Below are 22,486 nucleotides of genomic sequence, written 5' to 3' on the forward strand. Positions count from 1 at the left end.
CTCTTTCGGAACACCCAATGTTCAGTCCAGCTACCAATTATGGGTAGTGTTGAACCACATATACTGCAACAGTAGATCAAGCTAAAGTACACCATTAAATGAACATGGGAAAAAAATATTTGGCTCCAATGGCAGAACCCCTTCATAATTTACATTGCAGTTGTTGTCGGGGAAAAAAGTAGGTTAACCCTATGTGGTCACAAAAGATATCTCACGTAAAAATCTCCTTCTGAAAGTAATGTGATAAAAATAAAAATAAATCCCCAAACATTGCATTACGCCGTTCTCTACAACATGCCATTAAATACAGTTTCAATCTAAACATAAAATCTTTACTTCAAAGTCACGTATAAATATAAACACGACTAATTTGGAAAAAGTATCGGAAAATGAAGATAATAAAATAGTATTATTCTGTATGAAACACTCACTGTTCTCTATTCTCAGTCACTTATGGATTAGAACCAAGGAACTGGAACGACGTAGCTTAGACTGCTTCTAACTTAGTAGATGTTCTTCTCAGTGAAGCAGTGCAGTCATTTGAAAGTATATCCACCATAACATAGTGTTGTTCTCCTTGGCCCTGTTCCTTGGCCTAAAACATGTCACTGACACATTCTGCTCTCATGTCCAGGGACAACTCTTAACAACAGTTACCCAAGATACAGCCTTTTGACTTGCTCTGTAATGGCATCTAGGGTTTACAAGGGAAGTGGCACTTCGCACACATTGAGTTGTTTGCTTTTCTGAACTCCCATGACAGTTAGAATGTGGAGTCATGTTTCGGACGAGAATAAAACTACCTTTGTTTCTGCTTCTTTGGTCAAAGGCTCTGAAAATAGTTACAGGTTTTCAAAGTTTATTATCAGTGTTTTCACACATCGCTAAAACATAGTAGAGTGATGGGGCTCATTAAATTACCAGCTAAAACTGCAAAACAGAATGCTGAAAATAAAATTTAATTTGATAAATTAAAATAAATTCTATGAAGGTGTGAGGAGAACGTTTGAGGAATTTCCACATGAAATGGCACATGTTGAGCTTAAATTTCACATGGAAACCATATTTTCACATGTATTAGAGTTCACATGTTAATACCACCTTTCACATGTGAGAAGAAAAACATGTTTTCACCTCCCATGTGAATTGCAGTTGCACATGTGGAATTTGCGGTTTCACATGTTAAAAACCTTCCCATGTGAAAATCGGATATGCAGTTTCACGTGAAAAACCTTCATTTTTTTCAATCACAATGTCTGAAAGCGTTCAAAATACATTGAAAACATCCTCAATACATCATCTATACATCTAAAAACAACAACACGAGGTCCAAACAAGTTGACTGAGGTTAAATAAAGTGTTTATCAATATTCCTGATTTTGATACTTTGGACAAAATCAAAACGGCAATATTCTTGTAACGCTTTTTTGTATAAAAACTCTTAAATTACAGCTCAATTTGAGCAAATTATGAATATGCGATAATCATGATTAATCACAGCAAATCCTGAGAAACTCAATAAATGTTCTGAATCAAATCAATAACATTTTATTTGTCACATGCGTCGTAAACAACAGGTGTAGACTAACAGTGAAATTGTTTACGGTCTCTTCCCAACAATGCAGAGAGAGAGAAAATAGAGAAATAATAGAAAAGTAATAACACGTAATAAAAATAATACAAAAATAAGAAAACGTAGCTATATACATGGGGTACAGAGTCAATGTGCAGGGGTACGAGGTAATTGAGGTAGCTATGTATGTACATATACAGTGGGGAGAACAAGTATTTGATACACTGCCGATTTTGCAGGTTTTCCTACTTACAAAGCATATAGAGGGCTGTAATTTTTTATCATAGGTACACTTCAACTGTGAGAGACGGAATCTAAAACAAAAATCCAGAAAATCAAATTGTATGATTTTTAAGTAATTTATTTGCATTTTATTGCATGACATAAGTATTTGATCACCTACCAACCAGTAAGAATTCCGGCTCTCACAGACCTGTTAGTTTTTCTTTAAGAAGCCCTCCTGTTCTCCACTCATTACCTGTATTAACTGCACCTGTTTGAACTTGTTACCTGTATAAAAGACACCTGTCCACACACTCAATCAAACAGACTCCAACCTCTCCACAATGGCCAAGACCAGAGAGCTGTGTAAGGACATCAGGGATAAAATTGTAGACCTGCACAAGGCTGGGATGGGCTACAGGACAATAAGCAAGCAGCTTGGTGAGAAGGCAACAACTGTTGGCGCAATTATTAGAAAATGGAAGAAGTTCAAGATGACGGTCAATCACCCTCGGTCTGGGGCTCCATGCAAGATCTCACCTCGTGGGGCATCAATGATCATGAGGAAGGTCAGGGATCAGCCCAGAACTACACGGCAGGACCTGGTCAATGACCTGAAGAGAGCTGGGACCACAGTCTCAAAGAAAACCATTAGTAACACACTACGCCGTCATGGATTAAAATCCTGCAGCGCACGCAAGGTCCCCCTGCTCAAGCCAGCGCATGTCCAGGCCCGTCTGAAGTTTGCCAATGACCATCTGAATGATCCAGAGGAGGAATGGGAGAAGGTCATGTGGTCTGATGAGACAAAAATAGAGCTTTTTGGTCTAAACTCCACTCGCCGTGTTTGGAGGAAGAAGAAGGATGAGTACAACCCCAAGAACACCATCCCAACCGTGAAGAATAGAGGTGGAAACATCATTCTTTGGGGATGCTTTTCTGCAAAGGGGACAGACGACTGCACCGTATTGAGGGGGGGATGGATGGGGCCATGTATCGCGAGATCTTGGCCAACAACCTCCTTCCCTCAGTAAGAGCATTGAAGATGGGTCGTGGCTGGGTCTTTCAGCATGACAACGACCCGAAACACACAGCCAGGGCAACTAAGGAGTGGCTCCGTAAGAAGCATCTCAAGGTCCTGGAGTGGCCTAGCCAGTCTCCAGACCTGAACCCAATAGAAAATCTTTGGAGGGAGCTGAAAGTCCGTATTGCCCAGCGACAGCCCCGAAACCTGAAGGATCTGGAGAAGGTCTGTATGGAGGAGTGGGCCAAAATCCCTGCTGCAGTGTGTGCAAACCTGGTCAAGAACTACAGGAAACGTATGATCTCTGTAATTGCAAACAAAGGTTTCTGTACCAAATATTAAGTTCTGCTTTTCTGATGTATCAAATACTTATGTCATGCAATAAAATGCAAATTAATTACTTAAAAATCATACAATTTGATTTTCTGGATTTTTGTTTTAGATTCCGTCTCTCACAGTTGAAGTGTACCTATGATAAAAATTACAGACCTCTACATGCTTTGTAAGTAGGAAAACCTGCAAAATCGGCAGTGTATCAAATACTTGTTCTCCCCACTGTAAGTAGGGATAAAGTGACTAGGAAACAGGATAGATAATAAACCGTAGCAGCTGAATATGTGATGACTCAAATGCAGATAGTTAAATAGTTAACCAAATAGGTAGCCAGACTAACTATTTAGCAGTCTTATGGCTTGGGGGTAGAAACGGTTCAGGGTCCTGTTGGTTCCAGACTTGGTGCATCGGTACCGCTTTCCGTGCAGTAGCAGAGAGAACCGCCCACGACTGGAGTCTTTGACAATTTTTAGGGCCTTCGCCTGACACCGCCTGGTATAGAAATCCTGGATGGTAGGGAGCTAGGTCCCAGTGATGTACAGGGCCGTACGCACTACCCTCTGTAGTGCCTTGCGGTCGGATGCCAAGCAGTTGAAATACCATGTGGTGATGGACCCAGTCAAGATGCTCTCAATGATGCACCTGTATAACTTTTGAGGATCTTACGGCCCATGCCATTTTTTCAGCCTCCTGAGGGGGAAGAGGCGTAGTTGTGCCCTCTTCACGACTGTGTTGGTTTGTGTGGACCATGATACATCTTAGTGATGTGGACACCGACGAACTTGAAGCTCTCGACCAGCTCCGCTACAGCCCTGTCGATGTGAATGGGGGCGTGCTTGGCCCTCCGTTTCCTACAGTCCACGATTAGCTCCTTTGTCAGGCTGAGGTTGTTGTCCTGGCACCACACTGCCAGGACTCTGACTTCCTCCCTATAGGCTATCTCATCGTCATCGTCAGTAAACGTAATGATGGTGTTGAAGTCGCATTTGTGGGTGAACATGGAGTACAGGAGGGGACTAAGCACACACCCCTGAGGGGCCCCCGTGTTGAGGGTCAGTGTGGCAGTGTTGTACCCTCCCCACCTGGGGGCGTCCCGTCAGGAAGTCCAGAATCCAGTTGCAGAGGGAGGTGTTCAGTCCCAACTTAATGATGAACTTGGAGGGGACTATGGTGTTGAATGCTGAGCTGTAGTTAATGCACAGCAATCTCACATACCGTAGGTGTTCCTCTTGTCTAGGTGTGAGAGGGCAGTGTGAGTGCAATAGAGATTGCATCAACTGTGGATCTGTTGGTGCGGTATGCAAATTGGAGTGGGTCCAGGGTGTTTGGGATGATGGTGTTGATGTGAGCCGTGACCAGCCTTTCAAAGCATTTCATGCCTACAGATGTGAGTGCTACGGGGCAATAGTCATTTAGACAGGTTACCTTGGCGTTCTTGGGCACAGGTACTATGGTGGTCTACTTTAAACATGTAGGTATTACGGACTGGGTCAGGGAGAGGTTGAAAATGTCAGCGAAGACACGTTTGAAAGCACTAGTTGACATTGAAATGTGAAAATGCACATGTGATAGTGTTGCGGACATGAGTCGACTGCGACTTTAAAATGAGTGTTGGTTGAATGGTCATGACGTTGGTTTCTCTCGTGGGAGACCCAGGTTCTAATCCCGCCAGTTGCAAAAGCACACGTGAAACGTATAATATCACGTGAAATGTTGGGAAACCACATTAGAGCTCTGCTACCCGACACGAGCCCGACGCCCCTGATATTATACATCCGGGTCGGGCCTGTTTTTTCATCAATAATTAGGGTACTTGCAGGGCTCAGTTATCATTAAATTGATCACTAACACTTTGAAGCTGAGCCATTTGCGCGTGCTCTGCTGCGCAGTACAATTATATCTGAATAAGATCATAACATGGAGTCAGAAGTGCTTCCAACCTCGTGAAATATGAGACAGGAGAGATTATTTCACAGAAAATAATATGTTCCTTGAGTTATGTTGAGTTTAGAGTGACGAAAAATAGCTAACAGCTAACTGCTCTCTCATGTCTCTTCATTGAGCAGAGCAGCCCGAGCGTAGCCGTTGCTATGGATACTCAATGACTCAGAGCGCCATGAACAGAGTGCATGCAGAACGAGCTGTGTGCACGGAGCAAGTGACAGACAGAGAGGAGCAGCTAATGGATTTACTACAGGCACCCAGTGTCTGGTCTGGAGGGTGAAGTCATAAGCTCTGCTGGTCGGCTACTGCGTAGCAACCTAGCTGTGTCAAAAGTCCTAGAAAGCCTATGTAAATTACGATCGCCAGAAGGGCCAAACCAAAAAATGTAGAAGGCCATTTATGATGATCAAATTCAATCCCCACAGTGAATTATTTTAAAGTTCGCTATAAATAGAGATATTTAATTAAATAGTGATTCTATTTAATTAGAATCACTATTTCTGAGTACTACATTTGTGACCCGTTTCATGAAACTAGGCGCATGTCGCAAGTCATGACTTCACAGGAGAGCCATTTTAACGTTTTCTTTCGTTTTTTTTTATAAAAATGCGTTTTTTGTCAGAAATGCCTTCTGGAACTTGTGAACTTTCATGTGCCTTAATAATAAACTTGTCATGCCATCTGTAAATACGAAAACAATTGTTAAATTACGAGCCTTGTTGGTTAAGCCACAGAAAAAGTCAGCAACCTTCCCACTAGACATGATTGGCTGAGATAATGAGTGGGCTGGACATGCCGAGTTCGGCGTTTGGATTGGTCTGCCATATAGAAGGCTTCTGTCTATTTGAGCTGGCCAGTCTGTGTTGGTAATCCTGTCGAACGCGACTTAATTTTTTTTAAATTGTGTAGTGGAGCTGCATAAGTGTCGCTCTCCACTTTCTGGAGGATCAAGTTTTGAAATCAGTGGAATTAGAGTATGATAGCTAAAGAGACGGAGAAAACACCTGTCTCCAGTTTACGTCTTCAAACTAAGGGCAACCGTGGTATGACATCCGTGACAGGGAGTCGTGTCCATCATGCATGATGATGTATACAGGTAAGACAGTCTAGCGTTAGCTAGCTCCATTTTCAGATATTATACATTTCTAATTTTGACAGAAAGTGGTTTCATTTCAAGATAACGTGTACTGTTAGCTAGCTCGCTAACATTAGCTGGCTGGCTCCCTAGCTGACGTTATTTTTAATTTCCCAGAGCCGTTTGCTTTTCTAGTTAGAGCCTAATGTTAGCTAGCTAACATTGAACCTGGTTGGTTAGCTCCCAGCATATTCATACAGGGTAGTAACGACATGATTTGGCACTATGTTCATTGTTGTTTAACTCGCTAACATTAACTGGCTGGCTCGTTAGCTAACGTTACGTGACGTGTGTGATCTTACACGCTGTTTACCTAGCTAGGTTCATTGTTTACCTAGCTAGCTACATGTCTTAAGATAAAGTGTACAGCACGCAATGAATATAGTAAACGTCGGCAAAAAAGCGTAATAACATTGTTGCCAGTAGAGCTGGTTAGGTTGTTTTCATGTTATCCAGAGGTAAACAAATCATCGGCCAGAGCGTCGAGTGTGCGCTCCGAATGCGAAACGAGATGGGTGGGGCTAAAGCTTAAGAGGGTGTGAACGGTGCTGAATTGGTGTAGACAAAGAAGAGCTCTTCACTAGATACCAAAACATTCAAAGGCCAGTTTCTCAAAAGTGAGTTTACAAGTTTAGCAACTTTTCAAAGCAGAATTACTTTCCCAAAATGCAGTGTATGATATACCATTTTGTAGCTCTAAGTCTCTACTTTTATCCAATGTAAAGAAAACAATTTCAAATTTTGCCTTATGGTCTTATAAGGTGGTGAGTCAATCAATCACAGGCCTGCAGGCTACGAGGAGGCTCCATGGTTAACTCTCTCAGGCAGGATGAAAACGACTACATCGACCATGATCTTTTGCTAGTTACAGCCACTTTCACCATGATCCTTAGTTATTTTTTGGTACCATTCAGCAATATGGCGCACTTCAAATCTCAAATTCAAATCTCTAAACCACGTGTCTGAGTCATGTGAAAAATGTACATGTGAAAAATCCGTCACACGTGTCCATAAACCACGTGTCTGACTCACGTATCCGTTTTACCCACATTACATTTTTCACGTGATTTGTTGGCATGTGAAAAAAATATATACTTTTTTTTCTGACATGTTTCACACATGTCCGAAAACCACAAGTTTTATCAAGTGTTCTATTCATAAGATTATTTCGAGTGTTTTTTTTAAGTGAATGATCATGAGCAAAGATATTAATGAACATACCTTGACCACTAGGTATGGAAAGGACAAGTGGTTGTGAGCTAAAAAGTGATTGAAAACATCAGGGGCCAAAGAACATACCTTGACCACTCCGTTGTCGTGCATGGTGATGCAGTTGTTGGGGTCCTTGGAGAGCTGGAAAAGGGCCTGAGCTGTGGCCTGGTGGACTGAGGAGTCCTTGGACTTCAGGTAACGGACGAGGGGGGCCACGGCCCCCGCCTCCCCAAACAACACCCTGTTACTGCCCCACATGCAGCAACGGGCAATGGCCTCAGCCAGGTGACGACGCAGTTTATCATCAGTCTGTAAAACAGAGAAAATAGGACAACAGACATCTATGGCTGCATCTCAAATGGCACCCTATTCCCTATATAGTGCACTACTTTTGACCCGGGCCTAGGCTATAAATACTACTCAATAGAGTTTGTTTCAAACACTACAGTGAACTTTTAAATTACAACTGAGATGATGGTATCATAGACAGTCCATTTACAACAGGACTGAAGATTCCCAGTAAACACACAGGCTAATTGAGTAGGATTCTAAGTATTTTGAGGTGTACTTACTGTGTTTGTCAGCTTGGCCAGCATCGGTACAACCCCGTGGTCAGTGATGACTGCCAGATTCTCTTCGTCTTTGGCTATTTTGGCTATGGCGGCACACACGCTCGCCAGTACCTCTTTGTTTGTTGATTTCAGCAAATTAACAATCAGTTCCAATCCACCGACAAATGAGCGCACCATTTCCCCTGAATCCTAAAAGTAAAAAGCCTCTTATTAGCTTGGTGTTCTCAATCTGTGAAATGAAGTGGCGCAGGGAGACTGTGTAATGGGCAGGGAGGGAAGCAGGGGCATTTGAGCAAAGCAGAGAAAACTAAAGAAACACACAAGCAAAGGAAAAAGAAAAAGCCTTTTCATCAGTCTTAGCAACAATCAAAACCCCATCAGAGCCAGTCAGCCCAATCGGAGGTAAGGTGAGTAGCCGTGGCTCTCTCCTGCTTTCCCCTCTACGGATAGGGCCATTGTAAATACGGATGGGCTGTGTGGTGTGCAAGTAGCTATTCCTCATCAAGCATGTCATAGGGGAGATATAATCCGTTTGTTATAAAAAGCCATTTACAGAAATCAACAGGGCAAAATTGATGGGATTTCTTGCTAAGAAATGCAAGGGCCAAGGGAAACGAATCCTTCTACAGCAGACCGATCTAATGTCAGCCTATCCATTTGGATAGGCCTTTTCTACCCCCCCAGGTAGGCTTACTACTTCAACAGAAGGCCTATCTAATGACCTCTCCATGTAGGTTACACTGTTCAGAACACAGGACCAAAACATGGTGTCGGAATCAGTGTGCGGAGGAACTGAAGGAGTCGGTGTGTTTCCCCGACCATGCAGGCCAGGCTGGCACCGTAGACACTGGTTTAAGTGCATGGCACCAGTGGGCTAGCTGGTACCACAGGACTCTCAGCCACTTATGGGGCTGTGCCGTCCAAGCTCTCTGAGGAACCACAGCGGAAGAGAGTGGGCACATACGCAGCCTTCAATGAAGCTTGGCAGATCGGGCCTCTTTTAAAATCACAACTCAACATAATCGGCACCAAAAGGAGGTATATATCAAGGTGGCATACACAGCCACTGCCAGCCTTTCTCCAGCAATATGAAAATAGTAAACCAAGATTATGGAAAGCGTATAATTAGAGATGGCTGAGTGCAAATCATCACAACGCATGCTCCATTTCCATATCCATCAACATTATATCTCCATCTAGGACATTGAGGATTTAATATAGCTTGTTTCTTCGTTTTTTTGTACGTAGACATTATTGTCTAGGTAATGAATCATAACCCCCTCCCTTTGGGGGTTGTGTGTGGTTGTGCCAGGCCAAGGGCTCCACTTGTAAAAGAGATTTGCATCTCAATGGGACTCACCTCGTTAAATAAAAGATAAATACAATAATAACTGCCCGGTTAACCACACTCACACTAGCCTCAATGTGAGTGGCCTATTCAACGAGGGACAGGAGTGCAGGCATATCCAACCAAAGCAGTGACAATGGGACACTACCACAGCAGGTATCGTGGCTGTGCACACTGCACAGTGAGGAGTGTTGAATGCAACCTTCTAGCTCTGACAGGCCAGGGCTCAGAGAGCAAGACGAGACACGGTGGTGTGTCTCTCTCTGCTCCCCTCAGATGTGGTGCCAGAGGGGCAGTGTGTGCCCGGAGCTGACCCCCCGCTCCGCTTCTACACAGCACAGAGAGCACACAGCACAGGAAGCCTTTCCTCAGGAATACTGATGATGCCGCGACTCACCAGCGACAGAGGAAGCGCTTCTCAAGTCACCAGCTGCGGCGGCGGACTAGTGAGGATCCCTTTCATGGCCTGGACAGAACCCCAGATCCCTGAAAACCGCCGCATTATAAAGCTACACACGTAAGGCCCCGGCCATCCTGCTGTCCCTTTTTCCCGAAGATGAAATGAAATAGAAAACACATTATCTGGTCGGTGTGCGTGATTTGGCCTAGTCTGAGGGAGGGGGAAAGGAAGCCGGCCCAAGTGGCGCAGCAGAGTAGTTTGCCCTGACCCTCTCCAGCAAGCAAGCAATCAGGCTCCTACGTCCATAGGCTACTATGTAAACGGGAAATAAACCAGGTATCGCAAGTTGCCCGTGTCCAGGCAATTTAATAATGCACTTCATTACATGAGCAGCAGGGCAGGTTACCTCCTTGATCGAGGGAACAACGCTAATTGACTGATTCACTGCAAAGCCCCTGCTGACTGCAATAATGACTGGGGCTTTACTCATAGAGGGAGCTGGCCAGGCAGTCCAGGTAGTCCAGGCAGTCCAGGCAGTCCAGGAAGGCCAGGCAGGCCGGTACAAGTGGGGCGTACTGTTCTTGTATGTGTCTGTATATGCCTGAGTAGGAGTAGAGGTAAGGACTGGAGCATCCAGCAGCTGCACTTACACCCTGATCCTCTCATAAATCCACTGTGGAGCTGCTAACTAAAACCACATGGGTCTTTTATCTATATAACTACTACTGCATCGAGCAGTATCAGGTTCCCCTCGCTCGCAAAACCAACGCACTATTTAGCTTTCGTCATTGCCCCTGTGTCAGAAATCAACCAAAGAGCATGTTCATGTATTCACTACAAAAATTGGCACCGTAAAGTCCAGACAAACATGGTCAAACTTTGTTAGTGTTCAAGCTGCAGCCGGTCGGTACTCCTCTTCCATATGGTTGCCATAGATCATTTTTGTCACAATTTTGGTCCGGAAAAATTCCTTGTAGCGAGTGAAAAGCTCCCTTCACCCGGACTGAGACTGAGACACCTGCCTGAGCTGGGCCCAATGTATCTGTTTAAACGTCAACAGATTGTCTAACTGACAAGCTGTTTACGTTCATCTTGGCTATAATCTAATAGAACAACGTTACATTTGTATTTTGGAAAAATGATACAACGGCCCTGGGAATCAAACCCACTGACAGAAATATTAGGGGGATTTAGATAGCTATACTTCAGCCGCTCTATATGAACGCAATAGACTGTGAGTCCCATATGGCACCCTATTTCCTATATAGTGCACTACTTTTGACTAGATCCCTATGGGCCGTCTGGTCAAAAGTAGTGCACTATATAGGGAATAGGGTGCAATTTGGAATTCAGACAGCATATGAATGCTATACAGCAGGCCCTATGCCATGAGGACTGGACAGTAGAAGTATGTACCCCAGCCTTTATGTGCAGAATGGGGTCACAGGAGTCACAGCCTGTCTGTCTGGCACCCTGCTCGTAAGAAGAAGCTGCTGCTGGTTGTATGACTCTGTAACTCAGAGCATGTTGAGGATTTTCAACAGAGGAGTCAGAACAGGATATTACTCCTCCAAGTCTCTCCCTGCATGCCTGCCTGCCAGCTGCCTGTTTCCCAGTTCACCAGTTCACCAACAGAGAGCAGCGTGTTCTGCTTTGTATTAGAGGAGGGTTCATGTAAGCCTCTAGTGACACAACGTCACCCCTGCAGCAACCTCTCGACACCAGATTGTCGAGAGAGGCTTAAGGAGGCTGACCTTCATGATGATATAAACAGGCTTCTGAACAGTGTGAGAAAGGGATTCAACCAAGATAAACATGATGAACATATTACAACCAAGATAAACATGATGAACGTATCACAACCAAGATAAACATGATGAACGTATCACAACCAAGATAAACATGATGAACATATTACAACCATGATAAACATAATGAACATATTACAACCAAGATAAACATGATGAACATATTACAACCATGATAAACATGATGAACATATTACAACCAAGATATAAACATGATGAACATATTACAACCATGATAAACATGATGAACATATTACAACCATGATAAACATAATGAACATATTACAACCAAGATAAACATGATGAACATATTACAACCAAGATATAAACATGATGAACATATTACAACCATGATAAACATGATGAACATATTACAACCATGATAAACATGATGAACATATTACAACCATGATAAACATGATGAACATATTACAACCAAGATATAAACATGATGAACATATTACAACCAAGATAAACATAATGAACATATTACAACCATGATAAACATGATGAACATATTACAACCAAGATATAAACATGATGAACATATTACAACCAAGATATAAACATGATGAACATATTACAACCATGATAAACATGATGAACATATTACAACCAAGATATAAACATGATGAACATATTACAACCAAGATAAACATAATGAACATATTACAACCATGATAAACATGATGAACATATTACAACCAAGATATAAACATGATGAACATATTACAACCAAGATATAAACATGATGAACATATTACAACCAAGATATAAACATGATGAACATATTACAACCATGATAAACATGATGAACATATTACAACCAAGATATAAACATGATGAACATATTACAACCAAGATATAAACATGATGAACATATTACAACCAAGATATAAACATGATGAACATATTACAACCAAGATATAAACATGATGAACATATTACAACCAAGATATAAACATGATGAACATATTACAACCATGATGAACATATTACAACCAAGATATAAACATGATGAACATATTACAACCATGATAAACATAATGAGCATATTACAACCAAGATATAAACATGATGAACATACTACAACCATGATGAACATACTACAACCATGATATAAACATGATGAACATATTACAACCAAGATATAAACATGATGAACATACTACAACCAAGATATAAACATGATGAACATACTACAACCAAGATATAAACATGATGAACATATTACAACCATGATAAACATGATGAACATATTACAACCAAGATAAACATAATGAACATACTACAACCAAGATATAAACATGATGAACATACTACAACCAAGATATAAACATGATGAACATATTACAACCATGATAAACATGATGAACATATTACAACCAAGATAAACATAATGAACATATTACAACCATGATATAAACATGATGAACATATTACAACCAAGATATAAACATGATGAACATATTACAACCAAGATATAAACATGATGAACATATTACAACCAAGATATAAACATAATGAACATATTACAACCAAGATACACATAATGAACATATTACAACCAAGATAAACATGATGAACATATTACAACCAAGATATAAACATGATGAACATACTACAACCATGATATAAACATGATGAACATATTACAACCAAGATAAACATGATGAACATATTACAACCATGATAAACATGATGAACATACTACAACCATGATAAACATAATGAACATATTACAACCAAGATATAAACATGATGAACATATTACAACCAAGATATAAACATGATGAACATATTACAACCATGATATAAACATATTACAACCATCATATAAACATGAACATATTACAACCAAGATATAAACATGATGAACATACTACAACCAAGATAAACATGATGAACATATTACAACCATGATAAACATGATGAACATACTACAACCATGATAAACATGATGAACATATTACAACCAAGATATAAACATGATGAACATACTACAACCATGATATAAACATGATGAACATATTACAACCAAGATAAACATGATGAACATATTACAACCATGATAAACATGATGAACATATTACAACCATGATAAACATGATGAACATATTACAACCATGATAAACATGATGAACATATTACAACCATGATAAACATGATGAACATATTACAACCATGATAAACATGATGAACATATTACAACCATGATAAACATGATGAACATATTACAACCATGATAAACATGATGAACGTATCACAACCAAGATAAACATGATGAACGTATCACAACCATGATATAAACATGAACATATTACAACCATGATAAACATGATGAACATATTACAACCAAGATATATACATGATGAACATACTACAACCATGATATAAACATGATGAACATACTACAACCATGATATAAACATGATGAACATACACATATAAACCTGTAATAGAACATGATAACTTTTACGCAAAAGTTGAGACTTAATGTTATTTACAACGTTATAACAGTGTAATTTGTTTTACATGTTGTTAAGCAGTGTTGCCATTAGAGAATAATTAAATAATTAAAACAAATGCCATTTTCTTAGGTGTACTGTACCTTTGCATTTTCAATGCATGGACAAATGGCCCATGCAGCACTGGCCTGGACATCTGGGTTTGGGTTTTTCAACAAGGACCAGAGCAGACGCACTCCATCCAGACGGTCAATGATCCTGTAGGAGAAGAGCGAAGAAAGAGAGAAAGAGAAAGAGAGAGAGAGAGAGAGAGAGAGAGAGAGAGAGAGAGAGAGAGAGAGATAAAGAAAGATAATAGAGTGATAAATGTGTTTTACAACCCTGTTAGTGAGCATTTCTCCTTTGCCAAAATAATCTATCCACCTGACAGGTGTGCTATATCAAGAAGCTGATTAAACAGCATGATCATAACACAGGTGCACCTTGTGCTGGGGGACAATAAAAGGCCACAAAAATTATGCTGTTGCCAGAAAATGTCATGTTAATTTATCTACTGTAAGAATTTGGCTGTATGTCCAACTGGCCTCACAACCGCAGACAACATGTAACAACGACAGCCCAGGACCTCCACATCTGGCTTCTTTACCTGAGGGATCGTCTGAGACCAGCCATCCGGACAGCTGATGAAACTGTGGGTTTGCACAACCAAAGAATTTCTCAACAAACTGTCAGAAACCGTCTCAGGGAAGCTCATATGCATGCTTGTCATCCTCACCAGGGTACTGACCTGACTGCAGTTCGGTGTCGTAACTGACTTCAGTGGGCAAATGCTCACCTTCGATGGCAACTGGCACGCTGGAGAAGTGTGCTCTTCACGGATGAATCCCGGTTTCAACTGTAGCGGCAGATGGCGTTGTGTGGGCGAGTGGTTTGCTGATGTCAATGTTGTAAACAGAGTGCCCCATTGGTGGCGGTGGGGTTATGGTATGGGCAGGTAGAGATACAGTGATGAGATCCTGAGGCCCATTGAGATCCTGAGGCCATCACCTAATTTTTCAACATGATAATGCACAGCCCCATGTCGCAAGGATCTGTACACAATTCCTGGAAGCTGATAATGTCTCAGCTCTTGAATTGACCTGCGTACACACCAGACATGTCACCCATTGAGCATGTTTGGGATGCTCTGGATCGACGTGTACGACAGCGTGTTCCAGTTCCCGCCAATATCCAGCAACTTCGCACAGCCATTTTAGAGGAGTGGGACAACATTCCACAGGCCACAATCAACAGCCTGATCAACTCTATGTGAAGGAGATTTGTCACGCTGTAGGAGACAAATGGTGCTCACACCAGATACTGACTGATTTTCTGATCCACGCCCCTACTTTTTTTTTGAAGGTATCTGTGACCAACAGATGCAAATCTGTATTTCCAGTCATGTGAAATCCATAGATCAGGGCCTTCAATTGACTGATTTCCTTATATGAACTGTAACTCAGTAAAATCTTTGAATTTATTGTATGATGCGTGTATATTTTTGTTCAGTGTATATACTTTCACAGTCAAGAGGAGCATTTGAGTGCTCGTCTTTCTCAGAGCTCTGGCTGGGCCATACAGTAGAATTAGTTTGTCCAGGCCCTGAATACCCATCACAGGGCAAAATCAAAGGGTTCTGCATGGGTTTTCAATGACAAACCAACCTTCACCAGTCCCATTCTGTTTCCACCACAGCTCTAAAAACTCACTCTCAGTCTGGTCTGGTCTGGTAAAGTGGATCTCCATGAGAAATCACTGAGTGCCTATGTGACGGTAGGCCATAGGTTAACTTAAATCAAGGTAAAGTGAGAGGTCTGTATAGATATTTATATATAGAACCAAAACAACATTATACTGTACGGTGGGTGGGTAGTCTGGGGATACCTCTTTCCAAATCAAACAGAGCCAGTAGACAGGTCTCTCTATATTTCATGGCGTCCGAGTTGAAGTTTACTTAAGCATAAGCCGTATTTCATGCTGCGTACATGACTGTAGTCAAGGCTGTAGTCAGGGTCTGGGAACCCAAAGAATTACACCACAATGTGCCCGTTGTCTGGTATAAATAACATGTAACGTTTTTCCCATGTGTGCTTCCACCAACAAGGCCGACATTGAATGCTGTCATAATTACTTAAACACTCCCTAATCACGGTATCTCCGTGACTGGCAATGAGCGAGCACTCATCAAGAGAAGTCCCCTGCGCCATCTGTCTTCCGTTTGCACATAAATCAGTCTGGGGGATCATATCGTAAGATTCCAGTCAGAGGGGCCTCCTAAATCCAGCCCAACAACAAACTAAACTTCATATCGAGCGCCAGAAAAGTTCTGTCCTCACAAGAGCAGGTATGAAACACGTTAGCATGAAGGAGACAACTGACAGTTGGATGAGGGATGGAAACAAGGAGACCACAAAGCCTTAAGGCATTTGCAAAACGTGTGTTCTTTCTTGTAAATTACAGAAAGTACTAGGCAGGATTGTAATGTGATATTTTCCCATATTTTGTCTATGATATCATTAACCACACAGTGCAATAGCTTAGAGTAAAAATATGCTTATTTTCAAAAGGACTTTAAAACAAATAGGTAGGCGTAGATCATCGATTAGCTAGTTTTGAAAAGTTACAACTATGGCCAGGACTTTTTCCTGGCCATGTGGCCTGGACCAGGAAAACAAAGCTAAACAAAGCCAATAACTGACATGGATTTTGCAATGAATTTGAAGCACCATGTAGAGTTTGGAGCAGCACAGACATACATCACCCTGTAGTCCAGTCAGTCAGTGAGTGACAATAGCAGGCCTGGTCAGGTCCTTAATCTGAGAACCAGCTCTGACCAAACGTGGTCTGGAGCAGGAAACAATCAAATGTGAGCTATGTTAATTGCTCGGCAAACTACTGTACACACAGGTCCTCAAAATAATTCACCCTGCCACAAGACATACAGAAAGCACTTGTGGAAATAACGACTTTCTGTCCACAACTAAGTGTAAATGCTAAAAAAATGACAAGGCCTAAATATACATTCCATGAGAAAACATGGCCCTGAATGAATGGGTTCAGATGTAACATTCTGCCTGGGCGAATGGAGAAGTTAGGCTAGCTAGCCTAATTGCTGAAATGGCCTTATTTCTTCAAAACAACAGTTCTGCAACTTGTATTGCACCACTGTGGTTATGCTTATCTACACCATATTACTTATTCTTACAATGGCATTAATGGCTAGCCTAACAAAACATACTCAGACGTAAAGTTATTTATTTGTGTCCAGTGTTAACTAAGTAGGGGTCTTGTAGTCTGTAACAGCCTTGTAATAGCAATGCGATTCAAATGGGACTATATTGTATGCAGTGTTTCGGAGCATTGAAGCCAAATAAGCAACACATACTGTAGTTAGCAGGACTGGACTGTAGCTAGGTGTTCACTGTTGATGTTTTTCCAGCCACGAGGGCTTGGACGGCTGAAGGTATGCTACTCTGACCAGTTCAGCAACATGAATGACCGCAGACGTACAGTAAAACTGTGGGACGCGCCACCACAACCATATTTATCGCAGCAGGTACAATAAACAAGGCTTTTAAAACTGTCACTCCGCTGAAGACGAACATTAAACCTACCTGGTGAGGATGAAAGATTAAGATCATAGCCTGACATTATCACCAGGACACCCGTCTGTTATCAACATTATTCGGACCAATTACGATGATGAACGACCGCTAATGATAGAGGTTATGAACCATTTTGAAGAGCTTTAGAGATGGCAATAAATGGGTCAGACATCAAATAAAGCATCACCACTGTTGATCATCTGAACGGAGTTGGTGATTCACGCCACAACATTAAATTGATCTCTATGACTTACGTCATATTCTCAAGCTCGGTGGCGCAGGCTCCCACAGCCTTGGTGACGTTGACCAGCAGGGCCTGGTTGGTTCCCGTCAGCAGGTTGACCAGGGGCTGGATGCCTCCACACTTCCTGATGGTGGCCCTGTTGGCAGGTTTCTGGGCCCCCTCGCCCAGAGCGCCGACCACGTTCACCAGCACCTCCTCAGGCTGGTCTGTCAGCAGACCCACCAGGGTCTCCAAGGCCTTGTAATCCTGGAACCTGGCGAAAGGCACAGCACCAGGGTCAATCAACCAATCACTTTATTCAACCCAATCACTTCCATCTTTTTTATAGCCTTATATGTTATATGCAGCTTTGGACATACTGTAAGTTTAGGGGCTTCAAAAATAGGACATAATTCTGAATCATAATCAATATCCTGTAGATGTTTCAATGTGTGTGGAGCAAGTCAAAATGTCTTGGTTTGGCCAGGTGACAGTGTGATAATATAGAGATTGATATATTTCAGGAATGGAGTTATATTTGGGAACGGATGTATTTTTTCAGCACAAATCACTTGACCCAGTAACAACAGGACGGTTTTCCCACGACTGCTCAAAGGCCTCTCCACACATGTACTTTGCATGACCGAGGTTCACTGTGGCTTGGACTAGTTCACTCCCTGTTTTACTGTGATTTCACTTTGTTTGCCAGAACTACCGAGTGGGTAAACGACAGTAAACATTTAAGAGGGATATAATGTGGTTGCAGAAAGCCTCAACAAACCTCTGATGTACGGTTAGGTTCTAGGACTGTTTTCCCTCACAGTTATGGTTGCTGGCAACACAGTCTGTAGGCTATTGTAGAAAGTGTCCAAGGTCATTTGGTTTTGGTCATGATCCACCGAAACATATTCTTGCAAGCAAAACAGTAATGAACGGAGCGGCTGCCAAAGCAAACTTTTAGTGAATTTTGCGTCGAACAACGATGCTATTCATACGGCCACCATTGAAGTTGCATCTGCATGGTGCTCCTACAGCAGAATTTAGTGATGGGGGATATTATTTATACAGATATTACAGATATTATTTTGGACAATATTATATCGATACTTTGACTCCGGGTATGGATTTGATACTAGGTAGCGTTAGCTAGCGCTAGTTGGCTGTACATGCGCCAGAACTCTGTATTTTTCATCCTATAGCTTGTCCATCTTTTTTAAAATAGTGAGCCAACATGTTTATAGGACTTTTATGTCCATGACTGATCAAAACAAATGTTATCATGCTCTCTCTTGTCTCTCTCCAGCAGACAGCTGGAGCAGTGAGCAATATGTTTGGAACATCAAAGCGCAATAAAATCGCAGTATCGAATCACAATACATATACAGTGAGGGAAAAAAGTATTTGATCCCCTGCTGATTTTGTACGTTTGCCCACTGACAAAGAAATGATCAGTCTATAATTTTAATGGTAGGTTTATTTGAACAGTGAGAGACAGAATATCAACAAAAAAATCCAGAAAAACGCATGTCAAAAATGTTATGAATTGATTTGCATTTTAATGAGGGAAATAAGTATTTGACCCCTCTGCAAAACATGACTTAGTACTTGGTGGCAAAACCCTTGTTGGCAATCACAGAGGTCAGACGTTTCTTGTAGTTGGCCACCAGGTTTGCACACATCTCAGGAAGGATTTTGTCCCACTCCTCTTTGCAGATCTTCTTCAAGTCATTAAGGTTTCGAGGCTGACGTTTGGCAACTCGAACCTTCAGCTCCCTCCACAGATTTTCTATGGGATTAAGGTCTGGAGACTGGCTAGGCCACTCCAGGACCTTAATGTGCTTCTTCTTGAGCCACTCGTTTGTTGCCTTGGCCGTGTGTTTTGGGTCATTGTCATGCTGGAATACCCATCCACGACCCATTTTCAATACCCTGGCTGAAGGAAGGAGGTTTTCACCCAGGATTTGACGGTACATGGCCCCGTCCATCGTCCCTTTGATGCGGTGAAGTTGTCCTGTCCCTTTAGCAGAAAAACACCCCCAAAGCATAATGTTTCCACCTCCATGTTTGACGGTGGGGATGGTTTCTTGGGGTCATAGGCAGCATTCCTCCTCCTCCAAACACGGCAAGTTGGGTTGATGCCAAAGAACTCCATTTTGGTCTCATCTGACCACAACACGTTCACCCAGTTGTCCTCTGAATCATTCAGATGTTCATTGGCAAACTTCAGACGGGCATGTATATGTGCTTTCTTGAGCAGGGGGACCTTGCGGGCGCTGCAGGATTTCAGTCCTTCACGGCATAGTGTGTTACCAATTGTTTTCTTGATGACTATGGTCCCAGCTGCCTTGAGATCATTGACAAGATCCTCCTGTGTAGTTCTGGGCTGATTCCTCACCGTTCTCATGATCATTGCAACTCCACGAGGTGAGATCTTGCATGGAGCCCCAGGCTGAGGGAGATTGACAGTTCTTTTGTGTTTCTTCCATTTGCGAATAATCACAGAAACTGTTGTCACCTTCTCACCAAGCTGCTTGGCGATGGTCTTGTAGCCCATTCCAGCCTTGTGTAGGTCTACAATCTTGTCCCTGACATCCTTGGAGAGCTCTTTGGTCTTGGCCATGGTGGAGAGTTTGGAATCTGATTGATTGATTGCTTCTGTGGACAGGTATCTTTTATACAGGTAAGAAACTGAGATTAGGAGCACTCCCTTTAAGAGTGTGCTCCTAATCTCCGTTCGTTACCTGTATGAAAGACACCTGGGAGCCAGAAATCTTTTTGATTGAGAAGGGGTCAAATACTTATTTCCCTCATTAAAATGCAAATCAATTTATAAAATTTTTGACATGCATTTTTCTGGATATTTTTGTTGTTATTCTGTCTCTCACTGTTCAAATAAACCTACCATTAAAATTATAGACTGATAATTTCTTTGTCAGTGAGCAAACGTACAAAATCAGCAGGGGATCAAATACTTTTTTCCCTCACTGTAGAATTGTCATATAGAATTGTCTCAGCCACCCGAGCCACGGCCTGTTCACCCCGCTACCATCAAGAAGGCGAAGACAGGACAGGTACATCAAAACTGGGACCGAGAGATTGAAAACAGCTTCTATCTCCAGGTCATCAGACTGTTAAACAGTCAACACTAGCCGGCCTCCACCCAGTACTCTGCTTAGTCACTGTTACTAGCCGGCTACCACCCAGTACTTTACCCTGTACCTTAGAGACTGCTGCCCAAGAGTCATTGAACACTGGTCACTTTAATAATGTTAACATACTGTTTTACACACTTTATATCTCTATACTGTATTCTAGTCATGGCTCATCCTATATAACTACTGCTGTACACACCTTATCTATTCATATACTGTCCATACTGTCTATACACACCATATATATATATATATATATATTTATTTACATTCCAGATTCTAAAATTGCTCATCTTTATGAATTTTTTTGTGTACATTTTGGATTATGTGTGTATGGTCATTGGATTGCTAGACATTTCTGCATTATTGGAGCTAGAAACATAAGCATTTCTCTGCACCTGCGATAACATCTGTAAAACTGTGTACCAGACCAATAAATGTTGATTTGATAGAATCGCAATACATATCGTATCGGCTCTTAAGCATTATGATAATATCGTATTGTGAGGTCCCTGGAAATTCCCAGACCTAGAATTCCCTTGTAATTGCACAAATAACTTTTGATAAATGGACTGCAAGTCATGCCTATTTTTGTTCAGCCAATTCCAGCTCGTGTAATAAAGATGGCAGAAGTAACACAAAGCTGGCTGAATCAGCTCCTCGTACAAACAGTAGGCTCAATACAAGTGGAAGCATCATTAAGGCCTATCAAAAGGCACAGGGACCAAAGAGAGGCTTCTGTGTAGCAGTTCTATGACGAATTGTGTTGCTCTTTTTCTAAACACATCTGTTACAGTAACACATTCATTCACATTGGTGGTGCAAAGAAATTGAATGCTGCCTGTCTGTCCTTTTATACCACAGCCAGTTCGTTTTTAAGAAGGGGCTCTGTGTGAAAGAGTCATTTCAAGGACTACGGGAAAGGAAGAGAGCCTCGAAGACGTTCAATGGGAATCATAAAGGGCCTGGGAGACTTTCAGAAGGATACATTCTACTGCCCAACGTTGAACAGAAAAACGAACTCACTTCAAAATGAAGGAGAGTGAACTGCTGCCTAAATAGGCCTAGAGGTCGGGTGAGCAAAGTTCTGTAGATAGAAACGGGAGGTAAGAAAGAAGTATCATTATGATACATAATGATGGTGTTCTGCTCATCATAGACTCTGGAAGAGAGGTAAGAGAAGGAGGACTGGACGGATAGTCAGTAATTGTAACTGAACCATACAATCTTGACCTCAAACATTATTGCGTTGGCAAATACAGTCCGAGTCTTGGCGAGGACCACTTTCCATTGCAAAGTTATTCCCTCACTTGTTTGTTACAGGGCTTAGTTTTTACACAGCTTTTGTGTGTGTGCATAACACTTCCGTATATACGGTTCAAGGGGACACGTATCAATGCACCTATAAATCTGCTTTTAAATCTGCAC

At 41.8% G+C, this 22,486-nt stretch overlaps 1 protein-coding gene across 1 annotated transcript in view; it reads right to left on the bottom strand.

Moving 5' to 3' along the window:
• odad2 (outer dynein arm docking complex subunit 2) overlaps positions 1 to 22,486 on the bottom strand; it is a 77,805-nt gene that overhangs the window by 12,345 nt on the left and 42,974 nt on the right. Inside the window, exons 16-19 of the mRNA XM_071415150.1 lie at positions 17,938 to 18,180; positions 14,183 to 14,297; positions 8,016 to 8,204; positions 7,531 to 7,752 (exon numbers count right to left, since the gene is read on the bottom strand). Of these exons, the coding sequence (XP_071271251.1) occupies positions 7,531 to 7,752; positions 8,016 to 8,204; positions 14,183 to 14,297; positions 17,938 to 18,180 (769 nt within the window). The remainder of the gene's footprint in view (positions 1 to 7,530; positions 7,753 to 8,015; positions 8,205 to 14,182; positions 14,298 to 17,937; positions 18,181 to 22,486) is intronic.

The sequence above is a fragment of the Salvelinus alpinus genome, chromosome 8 (assembly GCF_045679555.1).
Source record: "Salvelinus alpinus chromosome 8, SLU_Salpinus.1, whole genome shotgun sequence".
Classification (NCBI taxonomy): domain Eukaryota; kingdom Metazoa; phylum Chordata; class Actinopteri; order Salmoniformes; family Salmonidae; genus Salvelinus; species Salvelinus alpinus.